Source organism: Jaculus jaculus, chromosome 8 (genome assembly GCF_020740685.1).
Source record: "Jaculus jaculus isolate mJacJac1 chromosome 8, mJacJac1.mat.Y.cur, whole genome shotgun sequence".
Classification (NCBI taxonomy): Eukaryota; Metazoa; Chordata; class Mammalia; order Rodentia; family Dipodidae; genus Jaculus; species Jaculus jaculus.
This window is the reverse complement of record NC_059109.1, coordinates 127,440,615-127,456,348: the sequence shown is the minus strand read 5'-3', so window position 1 is coordinate 127,456,348 and position 15,734 is coordinate 127,440,615. Positions and strand designations below refer to the sequence as shown.

The window sequence follows — 15,734 nt, the reverse complement described above, 5'->3', positions numbered from 1 at the left end:
GCCTAGAGGGCCAGCTGAAAACAGCCCTAACCAGGACTAGAATGAGAAAGGGAAAATTGTCTTCTTTTCTTTGGTAATAAAAGGCACAGTTTCATAAACATGAGCATTTGAATGAGTTCTGGGCAGGAACTAAAAGCAAGTGGTCACCACAGAACCCCAGAGGTGACCTGGGGCTGGGAAGAGACTTAGTTTGTAGTGTGCCTCCCCGGCATGTGTGAGAGGCTCTGGGCTCCGTCCCCAGCATCGATAAACCTGGCCTGGGGTGTGCACCCTATAATCCTAGCTCTTGGAAAATGGAAGCAGGAGAATCAGAAATTCAAGATTATCCTCAGTTACATAGCAAGTTTGAGGCCAGCTTGGGCTTCATGAAACCCTACCTGAGAACGAGGATGGGGAGAAGAAAGAATGACAGAGAGAGAGGGAGGAAGGAAGGAAGGAAGAAAGAGGGAGGGAGGGAGGGGAGCTACGGGTGGACTCCTTGGGCAGGAAAAAGGCTTTTCTACAGTCTCAGCTCTCGGCTGCCAGCACCGGGCTTCTCCGTAGGGCAGAGTCACGCCTCCCCATCCCGGTTCCCCTGGAGTCTCACTCTCGGGACACCCTCTCGTGTCCCTCTGCAGAACGTAACAGCCTTGACTTATCCCTGCATGTCCAGTTCACCGCCATGGGTATCTCCTCAAGGGCAGGGGAGAGCACCGTGCTGTGACCTGCAGAACAGCCCAGAGTGTGACAGAGCCAACCAGGGCTGTGGGGCTCGAAACTTACTTAGTGCCTGTCTTCCAGGCCTGTGGCATGTCATATGTAATATTTATAGTTTGCTTGGGTTTGCTCAAGGGCATCTTGAGGGTGTCTGCTCCCTGGAACCCCAGCTTTCTCCCAGGTAAAGGGAATTATTTTCAGCTGCTCAGACTAGGAGCTCCCCAAGAAGCCCAGGGACAGCTGGTGGAAGCCACTTGATTCAGGGGCCTTCTGTGGCAGGCGTGGGATCGAGGCGGGGTCCCGTCCTGGACCCACTCACTTTCTGTTTTGTGTCCCATGGGACAAAATGCAAAGTGGTTTGCAAATTGTCACGTGTATTCCACAGCCCAAGTCCATATTGACCCCAGATATGTTCTGGTTACAAGGTTCTTTTTAACACTTTTTGACAATATCAAGCATGTATATAATCGCCTTCCATTACCTTCTCTTACCTCCCATCTCCTTCTTCCACTTTGATGTCTTATTTACTCATTCATTCATTCATTTAAAAGAGAGGGAGAGGGCTGGAGAGATGGCTTAGTGGTTAAGTGCTTGCCTGTGAAGCCTAAGGACCCTGGTTCGAGGCTCGATTCCCCAGGACCCACGTTAGCCAGATACACAAGGGGGCGCACGCATCTGGAGTTCGTTTGCAGTGGCTGGAGGCCCTGGCGCGCCCATTCTCTTTCTCTCTCTCTCTCTCACTCTCTGCCTATTTCTCTGTCTGTCACTCTCAAGTAAATAAATAGACAAAAAGACTTAAAATAAAATAAAATAAAATAAAAAATAAAAGAGAGGGAGAGAGAGAGAAAGGAGCGGATAGAGAGAGGTAGAAATGGCACACCAGGGCCTCCAGCCACTGCAAACCAACTCCACAAATGCACCACCTTGTGCATATGGCTTATGTGGGTCCTAGGAAATCAAACCTGGGTTCTTTGGCTTTGCCAGCAAGCGCCTTAACCACTGAGCCATCTCTCCAGCCCTCGATGTCTTTTTTTTTTCTTACCCTCCTCCGTCACCCATGGCAACATGTTGCTGGGACTCATATTGTGCAAGTCAAATACAGGCGACCACAGTTGCTGTGAGGTCACAAAGGTAACCGTCACTTCGTGTCCGGGGGGCGGGGGCAGTGTTTCAAAGCGTCCCTCCACATCTTTGGATCCTTTCAGCCACCTCTTCCACAGTGGTCCCTGAGCCTTGGAGGGTGTGACAGAGATTCGCACTTGGTGCCAAACACTCCACTGTCGCACCTTCTTAGCACTTTGATGAGTTCAGAAGCTCCCGGGTAATCACTGCCAAATGCAAAAGCAAAAAAGCAACAAAAACCACTTCCCTGACCAAATGTGAAAGCAGCACTATCTGCAGACAGAAACATCAGTATTTAGAAGGTAATTTGGCAGGCACAACATACCCACTTAGCCAAATGTCAGCAGTAGCTTACCTCCTAGGCTCTGTGATCTTCCCAGCCATAGCATTCAATTAAGTCTTCGGTGTCAAGCGTGAATATCCTCCCATAGGGCAACAAGGTTCTTTTTTTTGTATTTATCTTGTTTTATTTATTTATTCATTTGCAAGCAGAGAGAGAGAGAGAGAAGAGATAGAGAATGGGCGTGCCAGGGCCTCCAGCCACTGCAAACAAACTCCAGATTCATGTACACCCTTGTGCATCTGGCTTACGTGGGTCCTGGGGAATTGAACCTGGGTCCTTTGGCTTTGTAGGCAAGCACCTTAACTGCTAAGCCATCCTTCCAGCCCTAAGGTTCTTTTTTTAATTTAATTTTTATTAACATTTTCCATGATTATAAAAAAATATCCCATGGTAATACCCTCACTCCCCCCCCACACACTTCCCCTTTGAAATTCCATTATCCATCATATTACCTCCCCATCTCAATCATTGTACTTACATATATACAATAACAACCTATTAAGTACCCTCCTCCCTTAAGGTTCTTTTTAAAAAAAAAAATTATCTATTTATTTATTTGAAGAGAGAAAGAAAGAAGCAGATAGAGAAAGAGAATGGGCATGCCAGGGTCTCAAGTTACTGCAACTGAACTGCAGACGCATGTACCACCTTGTGCATCTGGCTTATGTGGGTCCTGGAGAATCAAACCTGGGTTCTTTGGCTTCGCAGCCAAGTGCCTTAATAGCTAAGACATCTCTTCAGCCCAGGGTTCTTTTTTTTTAATCAAAACTTACAAGCCAGGTATGGTGGTGCACGCCTTTAATCCCAGCACTCAGGAGACAGAGGTAGGAGGATCACCGTGAGTTCAAGGCCAGACTGAGACTACAGAGTGAATTCCAGGTCAGCCTGGGTTAGAGTGAGACCCTAACTCAAAAAGAAAGAAAAAAAAAAGGAAATTACACCTTTAAAAAAAAAAAATCCAAATTCTGAGTTTCTCCTTTAAAAAAAAACTGCATAAGGCAATCTTGCAATAATGGACAATCTCCCTATGTGTTAGGGGTTGTCATGCAACAGGAGTTGACCCTTCCCTTGGTTTTGAGGGGTTTTGTTGTTGTTTGTTTGTTTTTGAGGTAGGGTTTCACTGTAGCCCCAGGCTGACCTGGAACTCACTCTTTAGTCACAGGCTGGCCTCAAATTCACAGCAATCCTCCTGCCTCTGCATCCTGAGTGCTGGGATTAAAGGTGTGTGCACCACCACACCCGGCCCTTCTCTTGTTTTTATGAATAAAGTTTTATTGGAATTCAGCCATGCCCACTGGTTTCGCTCCCCTGACAGTTGAATGATTGCAACAGGCTTATGGCTGCAAAGTTGTCACATTCTCCCTGAGCGCAGCGATGCCTGCCTGTAACCCCAGCCAGCAAGTCCAAAATTCTCCCTCCACCCTTTTCCTTTCCCTTGAACCTTGTCTCCTGGACCCTGTGCACCACAATGTGACAAAACCAGCCTGCCAGTGTTATGCCTGGCCTCTTTCCCATTCCTGCTGTAGGCCTTCCCTGCCCTTTCCTACATTGAGCAAACAGACACCACATGGTTGAAATGACAGATGGAATTGAGGCACTGTTCCCCTTACCAGCTGGGCGATGTGAAAAAGACTTGCCGGCCCCTTGCGGGGCTGGAGGTCCCACAGGCTTCTGCACCCTATTTGTTGAAGGGTTTTTATTCATAGTGCCCTGATTTGGATATGTGGGACACAGCAGAAGCAAGGTGCTCAGAGCCACTTCCCTGCCTTGTGGACTGATACTCCCATTAGGGTCACAGAGGATAAAAACCAGAAAACTGGACTTACAGGCTTAGCAGTTAAGGCACTTGCCTGCAGAGCCTAAGAACTCATGTTCAAATCTCCAGGTCCCACGCAGTCAGACACACGGTGACGCAAGCATGCAATGTCGCACATGCCCACAAGGGGGCGCGTGTATATGGGGTTTGTTCGCAGCAAGCTGAAGGTCCTGACACACCCATCCTCTCCCTCCCTCTCTCTCTTTGTCTCTCTCTGCCTCTTTCTTTCTCAAAAATAATAATAGTAATAATAATTTAAAGAAAACGGTTCTGCCCAGTGGTGACAAATATCATAGGGAAACAAAGTCAGGAATCGAGAGATGCCAATCCATAGGATGGTCCAGGGTGTGACCCAACAAACTCCTGGGAAAAGGTGAGGAGTTGTCCTACGGGTGTCTGAAGACAAAGAGGTCTTCCCAAAAGGGACAGCCAGGGCAAAGGCCCTGGGGCAGGAATGAGCTGAGGCTGGAGCCCAGGGGAGCGCGGGGGAGGTGGAGGGGAGGGGCAAAATGCAGCGGCCCAGCCAGTCCATAAGACCAGCGAAACGTGGGAGGAAGCAGTGAAGGCTGGAATGAGATGTCCCTGCCCAGGACGATGGCCCCTTTCCTGTTCCCCAGACTCCTTGTGTGTGAAGCGGAGCCATTTCTTTCAGGCAGACTGGACTTACAAAGGGTTCCAACTCATTTGTCACTGACCTACCCAGTTGCCCAGGCAAACATTGTTTTCTGCCCTGGGCAGGGCTCCGCGCTCACCCATCCCTGCTAATAACTGTGTGTCACATTGGGTGGCCGCAGTATACAGCCTGGACAGCCCTCCCCATAGAGTCTCAGAGGCCTCCCCAGCTCCAAGGCTAGTCACCTTGGTTTTAAACAGGAATTTTCAGTTCTCAGGGGACAGTTCTTAGCCCCTTCCTGAGAAAGAGTTAGAGCTAGCCTGAGCTAGAGTAAGACCCTACCTCAAAAAAAAAAAAAAAAACTCAGGGCGTCAGGGACCCACGTTCCTTCCTTGGTGCTCCTCCTCTGGGTGGGCCAACCACACTCACACTGGTGGCTGTCCCCATTGTGCCAATGTCAGCACTGAGGCTGAAGACAGAGCTGGACCAGGCCTCTGGGCTCTAGGTGGAGACTGGGGACTTCAGGGCCATGCTGTGTCATCGTCACTGACACACACCACACACAGTTAGTCTCAGGGGCACAGCCCCTGGCTCTCAGGCCAGACCATTCTTTGAGCTGAACTCACTGTGGGTATTGGAGGATGTGTCGACAGCCACCTCATCTCTACCCACCAGGTGCCAGGAGCACATGCTCCCAGTTGTGACAACCAGAATCACCCCTAGCTGTCCCCACTCAAGCTTGTGGTATTCAACACACTGAGGGCTCCAGGATGACAGCCCCCCACCCACCCGCCCCCGCCCTTGTCATCAAGTAGCGCACTCCTGCCAAAATGGAAAAAAAAACTTTGGAATAAAACATGCAGGTGCCTGCCCTTGGCCAGAGGGTGGGCTGGTCTAGCCACTTCAGCCAGGTCCACCGTCCTGCCATCTTGCCAGCCGTCTTCTATGTGTCCAGTCTTGGGAGATACCAGGCTGGGCCCATGGTACCCAGACAGGCCCATGTCCCCGCCACCCCACATTCTAGGTAGAGAAGCAAAACCAAACAGGAAAACGAGTCCATCGATAGGGTGGCCTCAGAGAGCGTGGACCACTGTGGACAGCAATGACCCTGTGAGCGCAGGAGGCAGGGACAGCTTCTCAGAGAAGGGGCGTCTGATCCAAGATGTCATAGGAAGGAGCTGCCTCCTTTCCATTTTCTCTCTTACTCTCTCTCCCATCATCTCTCTCTTCCTCTTCCTCTCCATGCCAGCGTCTCTTGTACATTCAAAGCAAGTGTCCTGCCACCTAAACTTCGGTCCCTTTTTGGACATCCTTGCCCAAGCAACCGAGGCCTTCCCACCCCTTTGTGCCTTTGGGTCTTTAACCTCAAGATCCAAGTCCAGTGGGCCAACCTCGGGTGCACACCTGACCCCAGCGGGGAATGGTATATCTTGGCTGACCATGGGGACCTTGGTGTTAGTGGCACTGGAGTTGGTGGCCATAGTTCTTCAAGGGTTTCACGAAAGAAAAGGAGAAAAATAGCCGGGCATGGTGGCGCACACCTTTAATCCCAGCACTTGGGAGGCAGAGGTAGGAGGATCGCCATGAGTCCAAGGCCACCCTGAGACTCCATAGTGAATTCCAGGTCAGCCTGGGCTACAGTGAGACCCTACCTCAAAAAACCAAAGAAAAGGAAGAAATGGCGTGAATGTAACATGTGTGAGTGTGTGTTGGGAGACTGGCAGCTATGCTAATGAAATGTCAGCCGCACGTCACGTGGTGCAGTGAATAGACTCCAGAGTGTGTCAACTCTTAGCCGCTTGTTGTTTGCGGGGTGCGGGTGGGGGAGGGGTGGTGTGGGATGAGCATGTGCCATAAGCAGCCAGTGTCCTTCAAACAGCTGTGTTGACAGCTCCACCCAGATGGCCGGGGATGGGGAAGGAGCATTCTCCTAAGGTGGGGACACAGTGTGGCCCCTCACTGGGCCACGGGATGTACCCAGGACCACCTTGCCTCGCACAGCTGCGTAACTCGGCCACTGGCACCACAGTGAGCCTTGGTGCCAAACAAAATGGGCAAAGCCCCTTGCATGTGTTCCATTGGGATGCAGCTGTGGTCACACTGCAGAGACCCCCCCACTTCTTGGCCATTCTGACATACTGCCCCCTGTGTCACCGTGGGGAAGAGGTGCCAGGGGGTACAAAAGAAGTACCTGACAGTCTGGAGAGGCAGGCGGCTTCTCCTCCCCGCGGTAAAGGCCTGATGCCGCCTGTGCCCAGCCGTCCCAGGCTTCCCGCCAGCTCACCGCTGTGAGTTACAGCTTTTCCAGACCACAAATGCAATTGTTACGAGGCCATTTGAGTTTGTTTCGAGTCTGGGAGAGATAACAGAAGGGCTTGAGTCTCCCAGCAGGCTCGGAATGACTCCCCGGCAGCACTTAACGGAGACAAGTGGAGTGAGACAGCCAGGGCCGTGGGAGGCGGGGAGGCCTTGGCGCTGGCATGCGGAGCTGCCCGCTCCGAGGAGGGCAGGACTGGGGCCTGGCCTACCGGGGTAGGAGGTGAGAGCGCTTGGATTCCCACACCTGGAGCCATGAGGTGGGAATTAGACCTGCTGCTGCTAACTGGTAGGACAGAGGACCGTCCCATTTGTGACGGTGCTGTGGCATAGTGTTGGCCCTCAGCGAATGCTCCCTTTGTGACAGTTCTAAGCCATGTACACATACGGCCAGCCTCCATCTCTGTGGGTCTCACATCTGTACAGCCAACCACGGAGGATTGGAAATGCTCAAAAGTGTGTCTGCATTGGACATGAATTTTCTTTTGTCATTAGTCCCTAAACGGTATACTAGAACAGGTGTTTACATAGCATTTATATAGCATCGGGTATTATAAACAACCCAGGGACAAGTTGAAGTACACAGGAGGCTGTGTGTAGATGATCTGCAGACACTCTGCCATCCCACAGACCAAGTGCATTTGTGGTCTGGAAAAGCGATGTCTCGCAGTAAGTGACCAGAGACCAAGATGTGCTTCTGGAAGTTCCATGTGGTGACACCGGCCTTTAATCCCAGCACCCGGGAGGCTGACGTAGTAGGATCGCTGTGAGTTTAAGGCCAGAGTGAGTTTCAAGTCAGCCTGGCTTAGAGTGAGACCCTGCTGGAAGGGAGAGAGGGAAGGAGGGAGGGAGGGAGAGAGGGAAGGAAGAAGCAGGAAATAAAGAAAAAAGCCAGGTGTGGTGGCACACATGTTTGATCCTAGCACTTGGGAGGCAGAGATAGGAGGATGACTATGTACTGGAGGCTAGCCTGAGACTACAGAATGAGTTCCAGGTCAGCCTGGGCTAGAGTGTGACTCTACCTCAAAAAAAAAAAAAAAAAAAAGGAAAAAGAAAAAATTATCTTTGGCTCAAGCTAAGTGGATCTCCTTTTGGTGTCCACGGCAGTGTGGTGGGGAGAATGGAATCTCCCGCAGACGCTGAGGAGCACCAGTGTTACTATCTCCACTACAGCTGGAGAAACTGAGCCATCAAGAGACTGGAAGAGCCAGGTAGGGCGGAGAAGGCCCAGACTCCCAGCTCTCAGGAGGCTAAAGCAGGAAGACCGTGAGTTCTAGACAAGCCTGGACTACACAGCAAGACCTTTACTCAGGAAGGAAGACAGCAAGGACTTGAGAGATTCGCTGAGGACCCACAGCTTCCAGTGCTGGGATATTTCTCCAAGAGTTCTTTATCACGAGACAGTCAGTGGGATTTGCCTGTTTGGTTAGGTTTTTTGGGGGGGGGAGGGAGTCAGTATTTCCTGTGGGAAATGGCATAGTATTTGCACATTAAACCACACATCCTATTGTGTGCTGTAAGCCATCTGTAGGTAATAAGTGTCCATTGTTTGTCACAACTGCTGTTCATCATTGATACCACCTCTCTGTCCCTCAGCTAAGTTCCTCTGGCTACAGATGGAGTCTCAATAGCCGTACTGCCCGTGCATTTCTTTTGAGGCAAGCCCAACAAACTGGCCTTTGTTTATGCGAGAGAGTGAGACTGAGAGAGAGAGAGAGAGAGAGAGAGAGAGAGAGAGAACTGGCGCACTAGGGCCTCCAGTCACTGTACTTGAACTCCGTATGCGTGTGCCACCTTGTACGCACGTGCGACCTTGTGCGCTTGCATCACCGTGTGCATCTTTTGGCTTCCATGGGATCTGAAGAGTCGAACGTGGATCCTTAGGCCTTGCAGACGAGCGCCTCAACCACTAGGCCGTCTCTCCAGCCCTGCCAGTGCATTTGTGTCTGTCCCTCTCCTCCCTGCCCTCACTCCGTTACCCAGTTCTCTCCCGTGATGATCCACTGATACAAAATGGGTGATCGCTGTGTCCCAGGAGGCAGCCTCACTGCCCACTTCTCTGTGCATGGGGGGACAGAAAGACGAGCGCAGCAATCTGTCACCCACAGACTGTGCAGCAAGGGGACATGTTTGAACCTTGATCCTGATGGCCGGCCACACGGTCCATCCTTTGTGTAACCTGTCATGGTGACAGCTGAACCACGGAGTGGGCTGAATTTTGGATAAACATCAGCCCTATGTGCTTAAGCAGTAAAGTGATTGAACCCAAAGGACCACAGTAAGCACCTGGCAGGCAAAATAGGTCTACATGGTAGATGTAATATTCGCACCCAGGGCCCACCCATTCAGAGGATGCCAATCCTGCTTCCTGGGTACAGCCATCAGTCAGTATATTGTCAATGGCCTTTTCTGGCCTGGCATAGGCCTGTTCTTCTTTTGCCAATTGGTACTGCCTCCTCACCAGCCGCCTGTTCCTTCTTCCTGCCGCCACAGCTCTGCGAGTCCAAACTTCCCACTTCCAGCCAGGATTCAGGCTGCGCCTCTCATTTTGGTCTTCCTCCCAGCTTCTTCTCTTGGCTCTAGCTCCCAGCCCCAAGCCCACGCTAATTTGCTTCTCCCACCTCAACTGCTGCCAGAATAACCATTTCAAAAATGGCCCTGGGGAAATCTAATCAAATGAGTGCAGAATCTAATTTGGCACTAAAAGCCTCTGATGGAAGAAGCCCTGTATGTTAGGGTCGAGGGGGGAGCCTGGATGCTAAGGGCTCTGTGCATTTTTATATGGGTTTGGGGCTGGAGAGAAGCAGGAGGTGAGAAGGGAGAGGTGCCGGGCACTGACGCCCATGATACAGAGAAACAGCGTGCGGGGTGGCTTCCAAAGGCAGGGAAGGACCTCACAGACCCACCCACACACCCAGAGCTTAGAAACACTCCTGTGCAGGAGAACAGGAGTTCCCAACATGGAAAAACCCAGAACTTGAGAGTAGTAAGGAACGCAGAGTTCTTGCCCAAGCGATGGCCAGAGGGGGCTCCAGAATGTGAGGAAGCCCCCTAAACTGTTTTCTTTTACTCTCTGGACTTCTTTTACTTTCGAGGGAAACCGTTCCATATCCGCCAGTACAGTTTGCCAGGAACCGACAGCCTTGGGGCTCTCAAGGGGCTGGTCCCACTGCACCCTCTTCCTTGTTCAAGTTCTGCACCAACCAAGGATGGGTAGATGGGGACCAACCCAGAGCTGGTAAAGAGGAGGGGGTGCAGCTTCCGAGGGCATCTGGGCTTCCTAGCTGTTACACTTACCCTGGTGTTGCTGATGGGAGGGAAGTTGTTTCCTTTGGCTTACAGTCTCAAGAGGAAGCTCCGTGGTGGCAGGGAACAGCATGGCATGAGCAGAGGCTGGACGTCACCTCTGCCACAGCAGGTGGACAACAGCAGCAGGAGAGAGAGCTGAGCTCTGGCAAGGGGGAGCTGGCTGTAACACCCATAAGCCAGCCCCCCAACAACACACCTCCTCCAAGGCTCCAGTTCCCAAATTGCCACCAGCTGGGGACCAAACATTCAAAACACACGAGCTTATGAGGGACACCTAACTCAAGCCACCACACTGGCCAACCTCCCTATTCCAGCAGCAGCAGGCATGGTCCCTCCCCTACCTCCAGCCCTGCCCCAGAGATGGCAAGCCTCCTTAAAATGGTGCCCCTGCCATCAGCTCCCTCCTAAAGAAAAACCGAGAAACAGCTGGGCTCTGTGTGCCCAGCTGACCCTCTAAACTCACCAGTCATCTATGCTAAGGATCAGAAAACTTTGGCCCAAGGGTCTACATCCAGTCCTCCACCTGTTTTTTATTTAAGTTCAATATAACATAATTATATTAAATATATATAATTAACATAATTTACTAAAAATTTAAATATACATATTTAAATTATATGTGTGTGTGTGTGTGTGAGAGAGAGAGAGAGAGAGAAAGAGATCAGGTTATACTCTTATCCCCTCGCCTGCTCAGATTACCCTGGGGGTCCTCCTCAGTGGGGTTATGGGATTCACTGTGGGGTCATAAAGGCCTCTGTCAGTCCCTGTGAGGTACTGGAGGGACCATGCTGAAGCCTGAAGGGTATTCCTACCCACTCTGTGGCTCTTACGATTTTTCCCTCCCCTCCATATGGTTTTGTAAAAAGAAAGTTTTATAGAAATAGAGCCTTGGTTTTGTTTTGTTTTTTTAATGTTTGTTTGTTTATTTATTTATTTGATAGAGAGAGACATACAAAGAAAGGGGCAGACAGAGAGCATGGTGCGCCAGGGCCTCCTGCCACTGCAAACAAACACCTGCTGCATGTGCCACCTTGTGCATCTGGCTTTACGTGGGTACTGGGAATCAAACCCGGGCCATCAGGCTTTGCAAGCAAGTGCCTTTAACCGCTGAGCCGTCTCTCCAGGCCCATTTGCCTGACTTCTACCAGGGGGCCTGCCGCAGAGGCCGTCTGATCTGTGAAGCCTGAAGTGCCGCCTGTCCTTTACACAGCTGCCCTCACGGTGTGTCACACTTCCCTGCAGAGCTGGGGGGGACAGGGAAGAGGCGGGAGTGTGGGAGCAGAGCTGCCTGTGTGTGGAAGACAGCGCGGAGAGAGGTCACCGAGGTTTCCCTGAGCCAGGCTTCGTCTCCAGGGGCCTTTTCAGCTCTCACAGTATGGTTCTGAAGAGCCAAGAGCCACTACAGAGCCAAGTGATAAATGAAGTTTTTAAATAAGATCAGTGTTGGCCGGGCGTGGTGGCTCACACCTTTAATCCAAGCACTCGGGGAGCATAGGTGCGTAGGAGGATCGCTGTGAGTTCGAGGCCACCCTGAGACTACAGATTGAATTCCAGGTCAACCTGGACTAGAGCGAGATCCTACCTTGAAAAACCAAAATAATATAATAATAATAAAGTACAATTTGTCTTTACGTAAGCACCACCGACGTTTTGTTCTGGATGGTTCTCTGTGGTGAGAGCGCCACCCTGTGCATTAGGGGAGGGTTCATTGCCAGGGGGCGGGGGAGAGGGAGGAAGAAGAAGAAAGGGAAGAAAGGGTTCCTGCCCATTGGGTAACAAATAAAATGAATCAAAAGATCACCAAGGAGAGCTTGTCTGTTTCCGTATCACAGAGAAGTTTTAGAGTTGCCTCCTCTGTGACATAGGAGTTGGTTGGTTTGGGTTTATATACGTATATTCATGTGAGTGAGAGAGAAATAGGAAGGAGTGGTATGGGCGCACCAGGGTCCCCTGCCACCACAAGCGAACTCCGGGTGCAATGCACCACTTTGTGCATCTGGCTTCACATGGGTACTGGGGAGTTGAACCAGGGCTGTCAGGTTTTGCAAACAAGCGCCTTTAGCCACTGAGCCATCTCTCCATTCCTGGTTTGTTTTTAAATACACAGAGCACAGATGTGAGAAAGCACATGGCGCCCAGATGGCCAGCTCAGTGAGGTGCCATCCACGGGTCCGTATGAATGTCCCAGCCAGAAGGGAAACAAAACCACACGCTAAGAGCCTGAGGCTGCTCGGCCTCCTCCCCGGCCTCCACAGCAGCCACTGCCTTCATTTCTTTTTTTTTTTTTTTTTTTAATATTTTTTTTGTTCATTTTTTATTTATTTATTTGAGAGCGACAGACACAGGGAGAAAGACAGATAGAGGGAGAGAGAGAGAATGGGCACGCCAGGGCCTCCAGCCTCTGCAAACGAACTCCAGACGCATGCGCCCCCTTGTGCATCTGGCTAACGTGGGACCTGGGGAACCGAGCCTCGAACCGGGGTCCTTAGGCTTCACAGGCAAGCGCTTAACCGCTAAGCCATCTCTCCAGCCCACACTGCCTTCATTTCTAACACTCTAGATTCCTTTTGCCTGATCTTGGAGTTTCATATAAACCAGATCTTACAGCATGTGTTTCTTCTTTTTACTAGTATATTATTTATTTATTTATGAAAGAGAAAGCGTTTATATGTACGCGCCAGGGCCTCTAGCCACTGCAAATGAATTCCAGATGCACATACCACCATGTGCATATGGCTTGCATGGGTCCTGGGGAATTGGACCTGTGTCCTTAGACTTTACAGGCAAGCACCTTAACTGCTAAGCCATCTCTTCAAGCCCCATAGCACGTTTCTGTCTGGTGCCTTTCTCTCACCATTATTAAGTTGCTGAGATGCCTCTGTGTTCTTGAATGTAGCACAAGGTCTTTCTCCTTAGGTCTGTAGTTTTACGTGATACAAATATTCAAGAATTTCTTTTAAAGCCAAGCGTGGTGGCGCACGCCTTTAATCCCAGCACTTGGGAGGCGGAGGTAGGAGGATTGCCGTGAGTTTGAGGCCACCCTGAGACTCCATAGTGAATTCCAGGCCAGCCTGGGCTAGAGTGAGACCCTACCTTGAAAAACCACAAAAAAAAAAAAAAAAAAAAAAAAAAAAGGATTTCTTTTACTCTTCTATTTGTTGACGAGCATTGTTAATTTGTTTCTACTTATTTGCTGTTATGAATGTGCCACAAGTGAGCATTTCTAATGTGTGATTTGCTGTTGGGAAAATACCCAAGACTCAAATCACTGGGTCAGGGCTCATGTGTTTCAGCTCAGTAGACACTGCCAAAGAGGTTTCCAGTGCTTCCTATGAGCTGTGGAATACGAATAGCCCAGAGCACCCGTGAGCTTGAATGGGGAAAAGTTACTCTCTCTCCTCACCAACCGACAGCCAGAGCGAAGGTGTTACAGGCACTGTGCGTACAGCCTCCAGACCAGAATCCGTAACTGTGCCGTTGACTGAACTCACTGACAAGTTCAAACGGGGCGTGCTGGCTCTCACCTGTAACCCCAGCACTCAGGAGGCAGAGGCAGGAGGATCGCTGTGAGTTCGAGGCCAGCCTGAGACTACAGGGTGAATTCCAGGTCAGACTGAGCTAGAGTGAGACCCTACCTCAAAACAAACAAACAAACAACAAAAAAAAAAAACCAGCAAGAGACATTTGTCATCTGTTTTCTTTTTTTTTTTAAAGGGGGAAGCACTGTGTCTTTCTTTTTTTTAACATTTTATTCTTATTTATTTATTTGTTTGCCAGAGAAAGAGGGAGGGAGAGAGAGAATGAGCGCACCAGGGCCTCTAGCCACTGCAAAGGAACAACTCCAGATGCCCCCTTGTGCATCTGGCTAACATGGGTCCTGGGGAATCGAACCTGGGTCCTTTGGCTTTGCAGGCCAACGCCTTAACCACTAAGCAATCCCTCCAGCCCTGTCATCTGTTTACTTACACTCCTCTGTCCCTTGTCCCCTCCAGCTTTCTTTGGGAAATACCTCAATGAGTACAACGGCTCGTACGTGCCACCGGGCTGGAAGGAGTGGGTCGGGCTTCTGAAGAACTCCCGCTTTTATAACTACACGCTGTGCCGCAACGGGGTCAAGGAGAAGCACGGCTCCGACTACTCCAGGGTAAGTGCGGGCCCAGCTCAGGGGACTCCAGGCGACCTCGAGCCGTCGTCGCCTCCGTCCTCCGCTCTCAGGTTTCCATCTCAAAGAGGCCGGGGTCCCTGGTGCCCAGAGTTGGGCTGTGACATCTGCCGGAGCAGGATTTTCTTATGGAAAGAGAGGGTGGACAGTACCCTGGATTGCCACACTGATTAGAGCGGGTAACCAAAGCTGGGCGTGGTGGTACATGACTTTAATCCCGGCACTCAGGGTGACTGAGGGAGGAGCATCGCTGTGAGTTCAAGGCCAGCCCGAGACTACATAGCAGATTCCAGGTTAGCCTGGGCTATGAAAAACCAAAAAAAAAGAATGTGTAAACAGACCCAGGTAGACCAGTAAGCAGGGTGTCAACCTTCCTCTGAGGCCTCATGCACCTGCCTCTACCACACACTTTCCCACAGGGTGGCGGTCCCCAGAACACTTCGTATTAGAGAGTTACTCACGGGGCTCCTCTGCTTAGCGTCACGCAGGGATCCATCCACGCAGTTACTTCTTGTTACTTCTACCATGCACTTTTTTACCCAGTTTTTAGACTATGATTAAAATTTTGAGGGCTGGAGAGATGGCTTAGCAGGTATGGTGCTTGCCTACAAAGCCAAAGGACCCAGGTTCAATTCCCCAGGACCCACGTGATTCAGATGCACAAGGTTGCACATGTGACAGGAGTTTGTTTGCAGTCGTGAGAGGCCCTGGCATGCCCATTTCCTCCCTCTCTCTCTCTTTCTCTCTCTCTCTCTCTCTCTCTCTCTCTCTCTCTTGTCTCTGAAATAGATGAAAAAATATATTTAAAAAGAGAAAGCTAAAAAAAATAAAGAATTTGAATACTTCCACTTCAGGGTGACCACAGCTGGAGTAGCTAAGAACAGTCTAGAACCTACTTGGCCGTGGTACAACTGGGCCCAGGTTTCAGCCATGATGATCTTATAGTTCTTTCTTGGTACTATAAAATCCCATTGTATCGCCTTTCCTCTCCTGGGGTGGAGGCTAATGAGAGCTTTATTTAAAGTGTTGACTGGAGGGATTGCTTAGTGGCTAAGACATTTTTCTGCAAAGCCAAAGGACCCAGGTTCAATTCCCCAGGACCCACATCAGTCAGATGCACAAGGGGGCGTACCCATCTGGAGTTCGTTTGCAGTGGCTGGAGGCCCTGGCACACCTATTCTCTCACTCTCCCTCCCTCTTTCTCTGTCAAATAAATAAATAAAAATTTAAAAATATATATATTTGCCATGCCAGAGAGATGGCTTAGCAGTTAAGGTGCTTGCCTGCAAAGCCTAAGGATCCATGTTTTATTGCCCAGAACTCACATAGTTAGCTGCACAAGGTGGCACGTGTGTCT

The 15,734-nt window shown here is 50.4% G+C and overlaps 1 protein-coding gene across 5 annotated transcripts in view; it reads left to right on the top strand.

Moving 5' to 3' along the window:
- Sulf2 (sulfatase 2) overlaps positions 1-15,734 on the top strand; it is a 110,249-nt gene that overhangs the window by 59,284 nt on the left and 35,231 nt on the right. For all 5 annotated transcript variants that reach the window (XM_045156436.1, XM_045156434.1, XM_045156438.1 and 2 more), the window contains exon 4: positions 14,208-14,359. In XM_045156436.1, coding sequence (XP_045012371.1) covers positions 14,208-14,359 — 152 coding nt within the window. The remainder of the gene's footprint in view (positions 1-14,207; positions 14,360-15,734) is intronic.